The 15,675-nt window shown below is 52.9% G+C and overlaps 1 protein-coding gene across 4 annotated transcripts in view; it reads right to left on the bottom strand.

The window, feature by feature from the left end:
- The window catches only part of NSMF (NMDA receptor synaptonuclear signaling and neuronal migration factor), a 47,684-nt gene extending 46,999 nt beyond the window's left edge, over positions 1–685 (bottom strand). For 3 of the 4 annotated variants that reach the window (XM_050319800.1, XM_050319801.1, XM_050319799.1), the window contains exon 1: positions 434–591. In XM_050319800.1, coding sequence (XP_050175757.1) covers positions 434–546 — 113 coding nt within the window. In that variant the 5' untranslated portion in view covers positions 547–591. Of the gene's footprint in view, positions 1–433 lie in introns of all 4 variants that reach the window. The other variant, XM_050319798.1, reaches the window with a different exon arrangement.
- Between the last annotated feature and the right edge of the window lie 14,990 nt (positions 686–15,675).

Here is a 15,675-nt window from a genome sequence, read left to right as displayed (position 1 = left end):
GCCGAGGAGAACCCACCGAGCCGAACCGACCGCGCTCCCAATTCCCGGAGGTCAGAAAGACCCATCCCTAACATAATCCACGCTCCTTGCCAACCCAGCAAACAGAACCTGCGGGCGCTGCCGCCGGGCCGGTGGCGGAGACACCTCCGAGAGAAGTCACCTCTCCCGAGGCGGATGGAGCGCTGGCTCAGGGGGAGCAGGGTCACCCGCCAGTGCGCGGCTGGTCTGGGGGGCTCGGGGCAGCCAGCGAGGGGGACCCACCGGCAGGGCTGCCATTCCCCAACCCCACCATGGCCCTAGGGGACAAACCCCGGGCCGTGCCCGCAGCCGGTGCCTTGGCTCGTCCGGAGGCTCTCGGGTCCCCCCAGCCCCGCAGAGCCCCCGGGGGCGCGCAGGGTCCCGGCAGCGCGGGGACCCCTCCGAGGGCACCCACCTCACTTTGGCCGCCACGGACGACATGGCCTCGTTCCTCAGCGTCTTCCTTTTGGACACGGCTGTGCCCATATTCGCGCGGGGGGGAGCGGGAGCGGCCGGGGGAGCGCTCATCGCCGGGCCCTGCGGCTGCCCATGCCGGGGCGCGCCCCTCGCCGCCGCCTCGCCGCCTCAGCGCCCCGCCATGCCGCCCCCCGCCCCGCCGGCCCCGCCGGCCCTGCGCTCCGCCGCGGCCGCTGCCGCCCCATTGACTGCGGCAGGAGGCAGGGGAGGAGGGACGGAGGGAGGGAAGCAGGAGAGGAGGGACGAGCCCGCCCCGCCGCCCAGGAAGCGCCGCTATATTTGGCCGGCGGCGCCTCCTCCGTGCCCTGACATCATGGGGAGGGGGCGCCGGCCCCGCCTGAGGCAGAGACCCCCGGCCCGGAGACCCCCGGGGTGCGCGGCCGTGCCCAGCGCTGCTCGGTGCGAGCCCGCAGATGGGGGACGGGCGCTGAGGGGGCACATCAGGGGGCTGCGCCTTCCTCCTGAGGGGCAGCTCCGATCTCTGCTCCTGTGAGCAGGGACAGCACCCTGGGAACGGCTGGAGCTGTGTCAGGGCAGGCTCAGAGTGGATCTCAGGGAAAGGTTCTTCCCCCAGAGGGTGGTTGGCACTGAACAGGCTCCCCAGGGCAGTGGGCACAGCCCCAAGGCTGCCAGAGCTCCAGGAGGGTTTGGACAACGCTATCAGGGACAGGGTGGGATTGTTGGGGTGTCCTGTGAGTTGGACTGGATGACACTTGTGAGTCCCTTGCAGCTCGGGATACTCTGTGATTCCACGATTCTGCCTGAGGTGAACATCCAGCCATCAGCCGGCAGACACGGCTGCGAGGGGAGGCCCGGGAGACGCTCCCTCCAAGCTCCTGTCAGGAAGCAGATGTGCAACCTGCAAAAAAAAAAAATCAGTCGTTTTGACATAAAACTGCAGCCTTTGACAGATCTGCTTTGACAGATCGGGTGGGAGGTTTTGCACATGGTTTACTTTCCACAGCTGGGCGCTGTGTTGGTGGCAGGGCAGGGGTGGGTGCAGGGGTGTCGCATTGCTCACGAAAGTTGGGCTGTTGGGTTTTGGGCACGACAGCTCTGAAGGATTGACAAAAACGCCCATCACTTTGTCCCCTGAGGATGTCACCACTCCCCACCACCATCCCAGAGCGGGCTCCCAGGCAGCACAGCAGTTCCCAGAGGTGACTGGAGGCAGCAGAGCCATGAGGCAGAGCTGGGCATCAAGATGCCTCCTTGTCCCCCCAGTGTCACCTGGCAGAACAAACACCTGCCTTAAGGTCACTGAATGTTTGAAAACAAACCCAACAAAAGGAGCTGATCAACCGCTCAGTCAGTCGAGCCTCAGAGGGTTTTCGGTTCAGAACATCACGGAACTGCCTGGGTTGGAAGGAACATTCAAAGATCTCTTAGTCCACGTTCCACCAGCCCAGGTTGCTCCAAGCCCCGTCCAACCTGGCCTTGAGCAATTCCAGGGATGGAACAACCACGACTTTTCTGGGCAATCTGTGCCAGGGTCTCACCACCCTCATCATAAAAAAAGTTCTTATTGCACAACCTAAATCTCTTTCTTTTCCCCTTGTCCTGTCAATACAGGCTCTGGTTAAAAGTCTCCCACCATCTTTCTTGTAAACCCCTTCATGTGTTGAAAGGCTGCAAGAAGGTCTCCCCAGAGCCATCTCTTCTCTGAACAATCCCAGCACCTTCAGCCTTTCTTTACAGCAGAGGGGTTCCAGCCCTCAGATCAATTCCATGGGTGTAGGTTTTGATCCCAAGGAAGGTTTGTAAAAGTGTTTTTCCTTGGGAAAGTGTTTTATAAATCTGCTTTCAGGCCAGCTGAGGGAGTAGGGGCAGCAAATTCTGAAATATTATTCATATAAGATATATAGAGCAAAAGCACTTGGACAGTCCTCCTGACTCTGCAAGCGAGTGCATGAATCCCAGGAATTCAGAGCCAGCTCATTCAACAATATTTGATAGAGGGGTAGAAGTTTTATAGATAATTAAAGTTCCTACAGGCTTTGTGAAAAGAGGCAGCTGAAGGAGGGACTGACAGACACACCTTGTCTTGTCGGTACCTGAGGAGAGGTTGTATCATAAGTTCATGTTTCACTGTCCTGGAGAGACCAAAAGTTTGGGAAAAGCTTCAGTCCTCTCTCTCCACAGACTTCAAACTCAAATCTACAAGAAAACATAGGAGGATTTCAACAAATTAGGTCTAACTATTTGGTCTATTAATCTACACATTGAAAAATAATTTGTGTAGAGAGCAGAGAAACAATGCATCAGGTGCCCAACTTCCCATGTGTGTTTGGACACAAGGAGCAGGATATAAACACATCATCAGGCAGAATTTTATCACAGACTGAGGAATTCACTCTGAAAAACAAACTTTTGGAGCTGTATCTTTGCCGAGATCCAAGCTGGGAGCAGAAAAGGTGCCATGTGCACAAAACAAAGATATCTCCCTGGGTTTTAGCTTAGAGCAGCTGCCCAAAGGAGAGGGTGAACACAGCTCTGCTGTTACCTGGCACTGAACTGAGTGGTGGGACTTGAACAGACCTTTGGGCAGGTGCACCTCATTTCTGTGGGTTGGAGTCAAGGGTGGTAGGTCTGATCTGATGCCCAGACCTGTTTCATGTCATAGAAACACAGAGACAGAGATCTGGAGGTGCACACACGGTCAAAAGATGGGAAGAAAAGATGTGTAACTAGAAGGTGGGAAATGTTCTTTATGTTTAAATAATTTACCAGTTGAGGCAAATGTTATTCCTTAAAAATACACACACCCCCTCCAAACTAACAGAGAGATCTGCTCTACCCCTGACACAATCCCCACCAGTTCTACCTGGAAACACCCCAGAGCTGCTCACAGTGACATTTCCCAGGTACAAAACAAAACCCAGCGTCAGTGCATTGGATCCCTTCCCACAGAGAATGACTCCCATGAAACTTCTCCTCATGACTATCCCCCGCCCCAGTTTTTGTCGCACAGTCATGTCAACAAAGAGTTCCTACAACAGAAAATGAGAGAAAATCCATCTGTTTTGAGGGAGCAACTTAAAGAAAAACTGTAGAGAACCTGAGCTGTGCAAGCACTTACAATCTCTACGAAGCTGTGCCTGGCACTGTGCATTCCCAAACTTGAAAGGCAGGGATGCCTCCATCTTCATCCTGTTTTCAGACTGCTCTCTTGTGCCTCTTGGAGCTCTCTCCAACTTTCCCTTGCCCATTCCCCACCAAGCTCTCCATCTTTGAGGCTGGGGAGGGTGCAGCCCCATGCAGGGCTCATTTCAAAGGCACAGTGACTGCTCAGGGCTCAGCCTGATGGGTTTTGAAGACCTCCAAGGATGGAGATGCCACCAATGCTCTGGCCTGTGTCTGCCCCATTGTCACAGGAAAGATTTCCATGTATCTAATGGGATTTTCCCATGTTGGTCTGTGTGCCCCCTGCTCCATCACTCCACAGCACCCCACGAGCAGCTTCCACTCTTGCTCTCTGCTCCTTCCCTACCTTCCTTTAGAGCTCCCTCCCTGCCTTTTGTGGCGTGGGGGGCTCTTGTTTACCCCAGTGTGGTGCAGAAGAGGAGGCAGCAGGCCCCCAGCTCGCTACAGCTGGAGAGACGCCTTTGCTTCGTGCTAGGAAAAGAGTCGGGCGAGCCAGGCAGACAGTTCCCATCGCTTCTCCATGGCAACAGGCCTTCCAGACATAGGCACATAGGCAGGGAACATCACAGTCCCTCCACTTGTGGGGCTCTGCCTGCTGAGCTCGTGTCATCCCCGGGGGGGGCTCACCCCGAAACAGCTCCCAGAATAATCACAGCTGCTCAGAATGTTCCCTCCTCCCACCGGTGAAGGTGCAATGCCCCGAGGGCCAAGCCAGGCAAAATCCATCCCAGCCAGAGATTGGTTTTGTCCATAGAAATGCATCACACTTGAAAATCTGGTGTCAAGCCAAACAGCACGTCTCTGTCTAGTGGGAAACCCAGAGCCTTAGACCTGGTTAAGACTGGGTCTTGGATCAGGTTGTGATTCTCAGACTTTAAGGAACCAGTCTTTTTATGTTTAGAAAAGCCATTTTTGTCTCAACCAGCAAAAAATGTGTATCCTGACAATTTAAATGCAAAAAAAGGAGAAATAAGGCGAGCCAAAATCAGTCACAGCAGCAACCTGCAAAGGGCAGAGGCAAACAACAATAAATACTTCTTCAAACACGTCAAGCTGGAGAGGCTGGAGAGGCAGAAGTTGGCCACAGTGCAAGAGAAGCATTCGCAGGAGATAAGGTCAGAACAGAAAAACAATGAATATTTTGCATCTGTAGTCAGAGAGGAAAAGCTTGGAGACGTTCCTGTGCCAAAAGTTCTCTTTATATGGACGTGGCATTGGACCTGGCACACAGTCAAGTGTCAGCAGAAGAAGTTGAGGAATAAATAGCCAAACCAGAGAGTGCAAATTCACCAGACTGAGATGCTTCACCCAAGTGCTCAGTGAGAACTCAGAGGTGAAACAGTTTAAGTAATTAACTGTAGCATGTAATCACTGTGTGTAACAGCCTCAGTGTCTGAGAGCTTCAAGCTGACAGATGGAAAGGGTTTGGGGTTAAGACAGACCCTGAAATCCGAGGTCCCTCCTGGGCAAACTGAAATCATAATAAAGAATCCCATTAGTGCAGGGTTGGATACATCTGAAATACTGGGAAGAAGAAAAGTTGGTTTTCCTGGAATAAAAGAATGTTTCATAAATCTGTTACAGCCCTTTAGAGGGGTCAATAAGCATGTGGTATTGTCTGCCTGGAATTTCAAAAGGGTCTGCCGGGTGAGTTTCTTACAGGAATGCAGCTAAACCATGGGATCAACAGGAAAGGCTGGAAATAGATAAATACCTGGTGAAAGGACTCTCAAAGAGCAGCTCTCAACAGGCAGTGGAGAGAGGGCTGGAATGGAGCCCACAGGGACCTGAGGGGGGTCTGCTCACTTCAGCATATTCAGAAATAATCTTGAAAAGGATCTGAAAACAGGGGGTGACGAAGCTCGCTGCTGATGTTGAGGCAGACAGGGTCACAAATACATGAGGTGCTGTGAAGAGTTATACAAGGACCTCATGAGAGTGAATTACTGAGTAATAAAATGGCTCAGGACATCCAGAGGAAATAATTACAAAGATAGACACACAAGAGAAAAACAATCCCAACTCCACAAGCACTGGGCTCTGCACTGATCCTTATCCTCAGAAATGGCCTCTTTTTCTCCCAGGTTCAGCTGGATATCATCCCCCCATCCCAGCTGCAGTTGTGCCTCGTGCTGGGCCCGGCTTTGATGGGAATATAAACCTGGGAGGAGAAGGGAAGGGACTCAGTGTGGTGAGCACAGAACCAGGATAAAGCAGGGTGTTCAATGGGCCAGGTGAGATGGCAGCAGTTCCTGGGGTCCAAACTGAGACCAGGATTGTTTGTGGTCCCTGCAGAGACCACAGTGAGTCACTCAGTTCCTGGGAAGGGCGGAATACCAGGGGTAGCAGTGCCAAGGGAGGGGTGGGACCCCCTCCTCAGGGACATTTCCCAGGGCTGGGCATCACCACAGCTCAAGCCAAGGTGCAGATGCCTCCCCAGGCACATGATGTGCTGAGACAGCAGAAGTGGTAGGGAAAGGCCTGGCTCAGACAGGGATGATTTTAGCCCCCTGCCCTCTGCTCCCATTTCTCTGCACAAAACAGCTGGCCCAAGTATGTTGAAGCACCAGACTGCAAAGAGAAAACAAACTGATTTGTCCATAAAGGTGCTGTCCTAGTTGAGCTCATCTGACAAGCCCCAGCAGCCCCAAGAGATGGTGATAAAACCATGGCACTGGGGGGATCTGGAGGAGCTGTTGTTTATCTGCACTGCACTGCTTGCAAAGAGTTTGAGGACAATGGTTATGGCCAACTGCACTGGGAAGCTCAAGGTCTCCTGAGTACCAGAAGGTCACTCAACTATCACCTTCCTGTTTGGCCAGTCTGTCACTTCAAGATGTTGCTGTTAAATTCATCGATTGGAAACTTCACCCTAACGAAGCACTGCAAGAAAATAACTTTCCCAACACTGGCATAATTAAAATTAGGCCATACATCACTGAAGCAATATCAATAGCTAACAAGTTGGACTTTTAGCCAAGAATTATGGTTTTGCTTTGAGCAAATTCACTTGAACAGAGCTGTTCTTACATAGCCAAGCGTTGTACATCAGAAATCAGGAGCTTGTTCAAATGCAGTCCCAGAGGTAGTCCCAGTCTCTGGGTGAACAGTTCTGAACCAGCTGGGATATGGAGCACTCAGACCCAAGGCTGACCAGCTCACCCCCAGCTATTTTTAGTGAAAGACCTAATCAGTGATTGCCAGGGCCGGGTTCAGCCTCTCAGCCTTGCCTTCTGCTCCGTGACACGTCCCAGCCACGTGTGCTAAGGAGGGCAGCACTGGTGGGAAGGGAATTCAGACCCCTGAGAGCCTGATCCCGGGGTTACCTGTGCTCAAAGCCTCTCTTCAGTCCTCCTAAGTCACTGCATTTTCCCAAAGCTTCTAATTTTGCCAACATTATGGAGAGGTTTAATAGTAGTTTACATTATCTGTCTGCTCCTGCACGAGGCAGCAAGGTCCTGGCAGGGCAAGCCAGGGCTGCCCTGGTCTAAAGTGGGGATTTGGAAGGGAGGCTCTGTGCTTAGCTGTGGGTGGAGGGCATGGAAAACCAAAGCGTTTTATCCCAAATTTGGAAAATAAAAACACTGAAAAAGGCCTTGGAGCCTTATTTCCCACACAGAGTCATAGTCTGGGGGGGATCTGGGGGCTAGTGGACTCTCCTGGGCTGGGAGCAGGAGCCTGTTAGCAGCTCACACTGCCAGTGCTCAGGGCAGAGCCCAGCGTGGCTCAGGGGGCACAACCTGCTCCTGCTCCCTGCTCTGGGCTGGCCACGAGGGGCTTTCCTGGGCACAGACACCAGGCTGTGTGTCCCCCAAATCCCAGCCACACAGAGGTGTTGGCTCAGCCCCCCTGACCTCCCAACAGTGACTCAGAGCAGGAGCTCCTCCAAGCTGGGGCAGTGGCAGCAGCCTGGCTTCCCACTGGCACACTCCCACTGGGTTGGCCTGGGTCTGTCTGGCTCTTCAAGCACAACCTGAGCAGACTTTGCTGTTCCTGCCACTCTGAGAGGTGGGAAGGTGGTGAGGCTGCAGGGTTTCTTTTACCACCTTCTTGCTGGGAGCAGTGCAGGAGCCTCAGCAGCTTTCTCAGAGCAGACATTAGAGATGGGAAGGATGGGCTTCAGCTTCACCCCGTCGTGCCACAGCCCCTTTCCTGCTCCCTGCACTGCAGCACCAGCACTGGCACGGCACGACCCCAGTGGGAGGCATCATACTACTTAAAGAAAATTATGTTGCTGGCCTTTTCATTATGTTGCCCAGCAAATGTTCCCATGAAATATAGGCCTAATTATCTACCCACATTCAGATTACTCTAAGATGCAATTTCCTTCTACTCTGTGGAGTTTGCTTTCCTTCTGTGCATCTCATGATTGAAATACACTCAATTAGCTATTACTCTGCTGGCTGGAATCTTGAGCTGCCTTCCTGACACGGCTGCTCCAGCCAGGTCTGGCTGGCAGTAGAACAGCCAGGTGACACAGGCTCACATGGAACCACAGACATGTCTCACCTCCCAGCCATGCCTGTTACTTGCTAGATTTGCATTGCAAATGGAAGGCTAGTCAGGACTGAGGGCTTGTAATGGGACATGTCAGGATCACAGAATCATTTAGGTTGGAAAAGGCCTCTCAGGTCATCAACTCCAACCATTCCCCCAGCACTGCCCGTGTCCCCAAGTGCCTCATCCACACAGCTTGCAGATCCCTCCAGGGATGGTGACTGCACCACTTTCTTGGGCAGACTATTGAACAGAGAAAGGAAACAGCCTCAGCACGGGCAGGTTGCTGTGGTCAGTGTCCATCCCTTGGGTGGGATAACTCCAAAAGCATTCTCCTAAATCCCTGAGAGGGAACTCATTCTGCCCAGGAGAGGAGGTCTCTGGATGAAACACTGTGTTTCTGAGTCAGGAGAGCTGAACATTTCAAGAGCAGCATAATATTATAGACCTCTTTTTATTCTTAAAATGATACAGCAGGTGGAGAGAAACAAAAGGCTGTATCAGGAATGAGAATTTGAGCAGGGTGGTAACATCATTTCATTCCTATTGTGGCATCAAATTGACATGAGCTAGTCCCTCAGAATAAACCACAAGAAATAAAGCCAATTGATATAACAAAGGAAACAACAGTGTGGATATGTTAGATAGGGAAAAGAATCCTCATCTTCTCCACAGAATAGTGGGAGCTCTGGTGTGAAGGCTGCCTGGAGGTCTTTGCTGGAAGCGGGACTGGTGCCTACACAGAGCAGCTTCACTGGGCCATGTTGAGACACCTCCCAGGGTGATGTGTGGACACTGCACCACCCTCCTGGTGAAAGGAAATGGATTTTGTACCTACCAGAGACATGTTTCACTCCCAGGGATCCCAGCACCATCAGGGGCCATTCAGCAGCCAGGGAGATGCAGGACTTGGCCCTTCCAATGCAGGTGCCTCAAGGTCGGGATTCCCGAAAGAGCTCCAGGAACAGATCAAATGGTAATTGATTGCTCAATGATTCACTGATTACTCAGTTTTTGCTCCATCCACACCTCAGTATTTCATTGTTTGGCAAAATATCAGCCTGACTTTGTCCTGACATTGGCACCACACAGCAGAAGAAGAGCTGAAGTGAATGTGTCAGACGGAGGAAAAGATGCTGTGACTACAGGAAAGTCTGTGTGATTGTGTCCCTTGAAACCATCTCCCAAAACTCTGCTCCAACCCTCCCCTGCTCCGTGTCCAACCCTGAAGGTGCTGGGTGCAGAAATGAAAGAATTTCCAGCTTTCTTGTGCATTTGCTGTAACTGTTGGGAAGAGGGCTCAGGCAGAGCTGGAAATGCAGCACCCACTCTCCTTGGAGCCCAGGGCACAGCAGGGTCAGCTCCCTGCGAGCCTTCTGCCCAATCACGAGGCTGTGTGAGGACACAGGGACTGATCCTGCACAGAGAGAGGCCGAGGAGCAGGGAGAGAGCAGGGAGGAACATAAGGGGAGGATGACTCAGAAAGCTCAGCTGGAGGATGAGGAGGGCTGCACACAATTCAGGGCCATCAGCAGCTCCTGGCCATGGTGAGGGTGTAGCAAAATAGGTGCCATCTGCTTCAGCTGGAGCATCACACAAAGGCACAGGCAGCAAAGAGCCTCTTGCTTTGACCCTGTTGGCAAGGATAACAAACTCCACAGTTGCAACTAAAATAGCCCAAGGCACACGAAAGGAATGGCCATGGTGTGCATTGAGGTTATCCATTCTGTCCCTGCCCCACTTCCAAGCTGTCCTGTGGTGAGGAGGAGGAGCAGCCCCCCAAGGTTCATAGTGAAACCAGACCAGTGCTGAGTGGGATTTGGCACAGGGGCTTGGGATGGGCAGCAGCTGAATCTGTTGCTGTTCTGCAGAAAAGGACCTGGATGCTGCTGCAAATCTTCAGCTGAACCGGACTCACAAGTGCTGTGCTGGTGCAGAGCAGGTGAATGTCACAGCAGGTGAAACAGCACAGGAATGTGCAGCACAGGGCAGGGACCACGCCAGCCAGAGGGCCTGGGCTGGCTCTGCCCATGATGCTTCAGGGGAAATTTGGGCTGGAGAGGGCTCAGGTGGAGCACTGGGAGCACTGGGATAGTGTGAAAGTGCATCCTGTGAGCAAAGGTTGAAAATGGGCCCAACTCAGCCCAGGAAATTAAAGATCTGGGGGAAGGCACAGAAACACACTCCAGTCATGTAAAAGGCTGAAGGCAGGACAGGGCAAGGAGCAATGGGGTTATACTGGGGAAAATTCAGGTTAGACCTAAAGAAAAACTGTAAAGGAGAGTGAAGCAGTGGAACAGACTGGAGGGAGAGCAGCAGTGCTCTGGAGTGGGGACAGCAGTGCAGATGCTTCATCAGGTGTGAGCAGCTGGGGCAGAACCTCCCTTGGGCACCGGGTCAGAGGGGATGGGCTCAGCACTGCTGCTCCTGCCTGGCATGTGCCACAGAGTCACCTCACCTCCCATGGCCTGGTAGGGCTGGTTGGGCTCTTCATCACTCGTGGAACCAGCAGCTTCACAAACCTCATGGAGATGGTGACAGTTATGAGGATTGAAGGGGGAAGAGCCTCTGCAAAGTGGGAAATCAGCAATTCTTGGAGTCAAGCTTTGCAACAGGGCAGAAAAGCTGATATTGCAGAGTCAAGAAACTTTGGCTGAAAGCCCATCCTGTAAGTTGGTCATCCTGAAAACAGCCATTGGAAGCAAAATGACACTATATAGGAAGAAGAAGAAAGGAATAGATACTGATCAATATGCAGCAATCACCTCAACAATCTATGGACGAGAGATATTGATAGAGGAAGGTAAACAGCCAGAGGAAAATCCATGTCTGGCAAAGCCACAACCAGTAAAAAGTTGTTCACTAACTATATTAGAAACAAAAGAAATGTTATAGACTCATTTCATAGACTTAGAGAAGCAGAAAAGAATTTTAGTCAGGAGCAAACTCAGGTGTATCTCTTCCAGCATCCTGCCTGGAGCAGGACTGATGTCCAATGACACTGCCTCGCTCAGGGAATTTTGGAAATCTCCAAGCGTGGAGAGGCCAAAGCATTCCTGGATGAGGAGATACTCTGCTAGTGACAAGGCCCTCAGGGGTTTTCTTCTGCACTTGGAGAGGATGGGAATGTAAGACATGAGGATGCTGAAATGTCTGTGCTCTAATAAAAACGAGAGCATCTTGGGTGACATCTGTGGGGCTTCTAAACCAGCAGATCCATGTGATGTGCACCTGAGGGCCCTCAAGCAGCGTGCCAAGCTGAGCTGAGCTGCCTTCCCTCGCTGCTGAGAAGCTGGAATTTGGGGAGGTGCCAGGCTTGGCAGGATGCTGACACGGTGCTCGGCCGGCAGAGCGGGTGCCCTGGTTAACAGCTGGTCGGTCCAGCATGACACACTGAGATTGAAAAATGGAGAGGGCACAGAGGATCCAATTAATAGAGAATTCAAGGATTAAAAATACACCCGTCAATGTGGTGTAATGGAACATGTCTTGTCAAATGAGCCTCTGTTCATCCTTTGAGAAAATTGCGAGTTTGTAGATAGAGGTTACCACGTAGCCATTACTCGCTTAGCTTTTGGCAACGTGTTTGACTTAATATCCTATGACACCCTAATTACAAATTTAGAGCTATACAATCCCAATAAAGCCCACATTAAATGGATGGAGGGCTGCAAAGCCAGCTCCAAAACAAGGACTCGTCAGTGAACAGAGATGATTTAGAGGGATTCTGCCGGAGTCGGTCCCAGCCTGACACTAATCAATGTTTTCATCATTGATTGAGAAATGAGCACAAAACACAGCTGATAAATTATACAGCTGCTGGAAGCACAAGGACTGGCAGTGAATAATTATGGCAGACAAGTTCTACAGAGCAAGTGGGATCTTTTCTGTGCACAAACCCATTTTTACTTGGCAGTGTTAAAATAGGCCAGCTTTCAAACAGGAACGGAGCAGAAGTTTCATCCAAAAGAGATGGGAGGAAAGGTTTCATCCAAAAGAGATGGGAGGAAAGGTTTCATCCATAAAGAATGGGATGCAAAAAAATGGAGACATAATTAGGGGAAAGTAAGTCAGAGGCAGCTGCTTTTGCAGGATTCCAGCACTGTAGAGCTGGCCCTGGGTGCAGAGACTGGAGGCAGAGGATGAGGAAAGTGGGACAGTCCTGCAGGACATGGAATGATGGGCAAAGGACACAGAAGTGGCCAATGGTGGCTTCAGGGGACAGCTGAAGTGCCAAAGGAGACAGACAAGTCCCCAGAGGGGAGATGGACAAAGTCACTGAGCTGCAGGTACCCTACAGGGTGCAAGTCATGGGGCTGGTGATGGGTTCCAGCTTGCAATCTACTGCCATCTCCACATCAGAGCAGCACAGTCCATGCCTGTCCCCACAGCACCCTCCAGACCTCTCATCCCCATCCTCTCGGTGCCCTCCAAAAGCACAGCACTAAAATAAAAGCAAAACAAAACAAATGAAAACAAAACAAAACAAATAAAAGCAAAATTAAAAAAGGGCAAAAATCCTTCACTTTCCCAACATAAAAAAAGATTGCTTTGCTGAGCTCTGGCATCAGGCTGGGGGCACATTCCTGCCCCCAAGGGTGTTTTCTGCCAGTGATTGTTAACAGGCAGTGAAGGGAAGCTGAGGGGGTTTTCTGAGGAGGCAGGTGAGGAGGCTGGAGATGAGACATCCAAGGCTCACGGGAGGGTCTGTGCGAGGAGCAGGGAGTCACCTCACAATGATTTATACGCCAGCAGCACAGAGACGTTTTCATGGGTGCATTCCTGCAGCCACAGGAGGAGCTTTTCCATCACCTGCTCCTAAACCACCCCAGCCCCAGCAGCCCAAGGGCCCTGGTGACCCCCCTGGACAGGGTTTGAGGCACCTGATGGCCACGGTCTGACCTGGAGAGGCCACGGCCCTTCCCAGCAGCCGGGGAGCGCTCGGCTCGGTCGGTATTTTTAGCTCTGCCCACGATGTTGCTCGAGTTCACGGCGTGACCTACTTTGGGAAGGCAAAGCACGAGCCCCGCTGGGTCCCTGCTCAGCCACGTGCTGGGGAAGATGCTGATGGCCCTGGAACAGCTCCCCCAGGGCCCCACGTCCCCAGCACGTGGTGCTTTGCCTCCCTGGGGATCCACACAGCCCACCCAGGGGCAGATTTTGGGGAGGAGGAGGATCCTGTGGGAGCCAGGGCTGTCTGCAGCAGGGACATGTGCAGGGCCCCCAGGAGGGTGCTGCTCTGCAGGGACTCAGCAGCCTTTTGGTGGGCTCTGCATTCCCACTTTTCTCTTGCCTCCTGTGAAATCAGCAGCTCCCAGATGGGCACAGGCTGGATTGGGGTCCCCAGGGGAGTTGCCTTCAACCACTCAGCTTCCCAGTGGGCCAACCTGTGTGGCCAGCCCAGCTGAGCCCTTATGGAGCCCCCAGCTTGACTCTGGGATAATAAAACCATACACTGGGTTGGGAGGGACCTTAAAGCTCATCCCAATGCCATGGGCAGGGACACCTTCCACTAGCCCAGGTTGCTCCAAGCCCCATCCAACCTGGCCTTGGACACTTCCAGGGACGGGGAGAGGAGCTGCTGTGATGTGTGGTCCATGACCACGCATGTCCACCCTGCCCACAGCTCCATCAGGGACTGGGATTAGCCCTGACATCCCTCAGCCACTGATGGATCTGTGGGGACCTCTGCAGAGCCTCCCCCCACAGCCACCAGTGCTGAGGGCTCGATGGAAGGCTTGGCTGTGCAATCCCAGTGCTCGAGGGATGGGGCTGGCAGGGTGTTACCAGCCACACAGCCAGGTACTATTTTAGATCACCCATCCTCTGCCGGCCCTTTAAAATTCCCACTTGCTGCCCCAGTTTTAGTGCAAGGGGCATGAGCAGAAGTGCTCTCCTCCCACTGCCCATTCCACACCGAGGAACAGACACCCCTCCATGAGTGTGGCAGCTCTTGGACACTTGGAAAACCTCTTTCCTGACACTTGGAGTGCATGGGAAGGTTCACTGCCTGCAGAAGAGCTCCAGAAAGAGACACACTCACCCCAACAACCCCTGCAAGGCTCAGCTCTCCCCTCTGCTTCAAGGAACCAAAAGCTCCTTCAGCACCAAGTAATGTGGGCCTTGAGGGTGGCTGTGGCTGCCTGGGTTGTGCAGCCCCGTGCTGGCTGTCCTGGCTCTGTCCTGGGCACTGATCCATGAGGCTGCCACAACCTTCTCCTCACCAGCTCTTTCCTGCCTCATTACCCCCGAGATCCCTGGGGCTCATTGCTTTGCCAGCCCAGCTCTAGAAGCTTTTCTGAACTTTGCTTTGTTAAAAGCTTTCTATTTCCAGCGAGGAAGCAAGTGGAGGGATTTTATAGCCACCAGGTGACTTAAGCCGGGGCTGAGCTGAGGGCAGCAGTTTAAGGGAGGTTCTGGTTTGGCATCACTCAGCTCTGCAGTGGGGAGAGAAGTCACCCACCAGGCACTTCTGAGATCCCTCTAACTGGGGACAGGGACAGCAACAGCCTGGTCACATGCAGGGGGAGCAGACCCACACCACTGGGAGGGGGGAAAGCACCAAGACAGGACTGAGAATGATGAAGCCAAGGACAACAGAGCTGGCACACGTGTCCAACCATGCAAGAGCCAACACCCAGCACAACCCGGGCAAATTCTCATTCCAAACGCAGAAACAACCCTCCTGGCAATGGCAGTGACCAGATGACACCTTCCTCTGAGTGCTTCTGCCTCGAGGCAGCCTTAGTCACTGCGAGGAGAGAGGGTTTCACAGCTCAGCCCACGCAGAGCGGGACAGGCACGTGGAATGGAAACCTTGCAAAGGCAGCCACAGGCACAGCCAGTGCCACAAAGCACCTCCTGTGCTTCCCTGGGTTCAGCAGGGTGCAGAGCAGTCAATGCCAAGGGCAAACAGGGCATTTGTGGCACAGTGGAGCAGCACCGTGCTCAGCACAGGCACAGCTCAGAGCTCTCCATCCTGCCCGGGGATGCACAGGCAGGTCAGGGCTGCTCGAGCTGCACCAGCCACGCTTGACACATTCCCCTGGGGCTGTGCAGCACATCTAATGTGCCTTCTGCAAGGGAAAAACGTGTCATTTATGGTACATTTAAAATTAATGCACATTTGGTGTTCTCTCTGGTCCCAAATTACCCACCACATGAGAGCTGCTGCTCCTCCCTCCCTCACACATCCACTGCCACCGACAAACTCCCAAAAAGAAGTGCTTCCAGCAGCATCCTTAGTGTCTGTACCTCACAGGTACCAACTCCTGCCGGTGCCAGGGGTGTCTGTGGCCCCCAGGAGGGCCTGGGCTCAGCACAGTCTCTCTGGGGGCCATGATGGATCCTCATGGATAAATCTCTGCATTTCCAGAGCTGGAGGCCCTGGAGCTGCTTCCTGGTGGGAAGTGCATCCCTGTCCACAACCCTGATGGTGTGAGGTTTAATTAAAAGCCATCCCTGCTAGTGCTGGTGAGTGGTGATGGTGGCTCTGCCAACTACCCCTGAAAATGCCACCTTTATGAAGGGCACAGGTGC

Source organism: Myiozetetes cayanensis, unplaced genomic scaffold (genome assembly GCF_022539395.1).
Source record: "Myiozetetes cayanensis isolate MyiCay16 unplaced genomic scaffold, myiCay2020 scf23, whole genome shotgun sequence".
Taxonomy (NCBI): Eukaryota; Metazoa; Chordata; class Aves; order Passeriformes; family Tyrannidae; genus Myiozetetes; species Myiozetetes cayanensis.
This window is presented reverse-complemented; position numbering and strand designations above follow the sequence as displayed.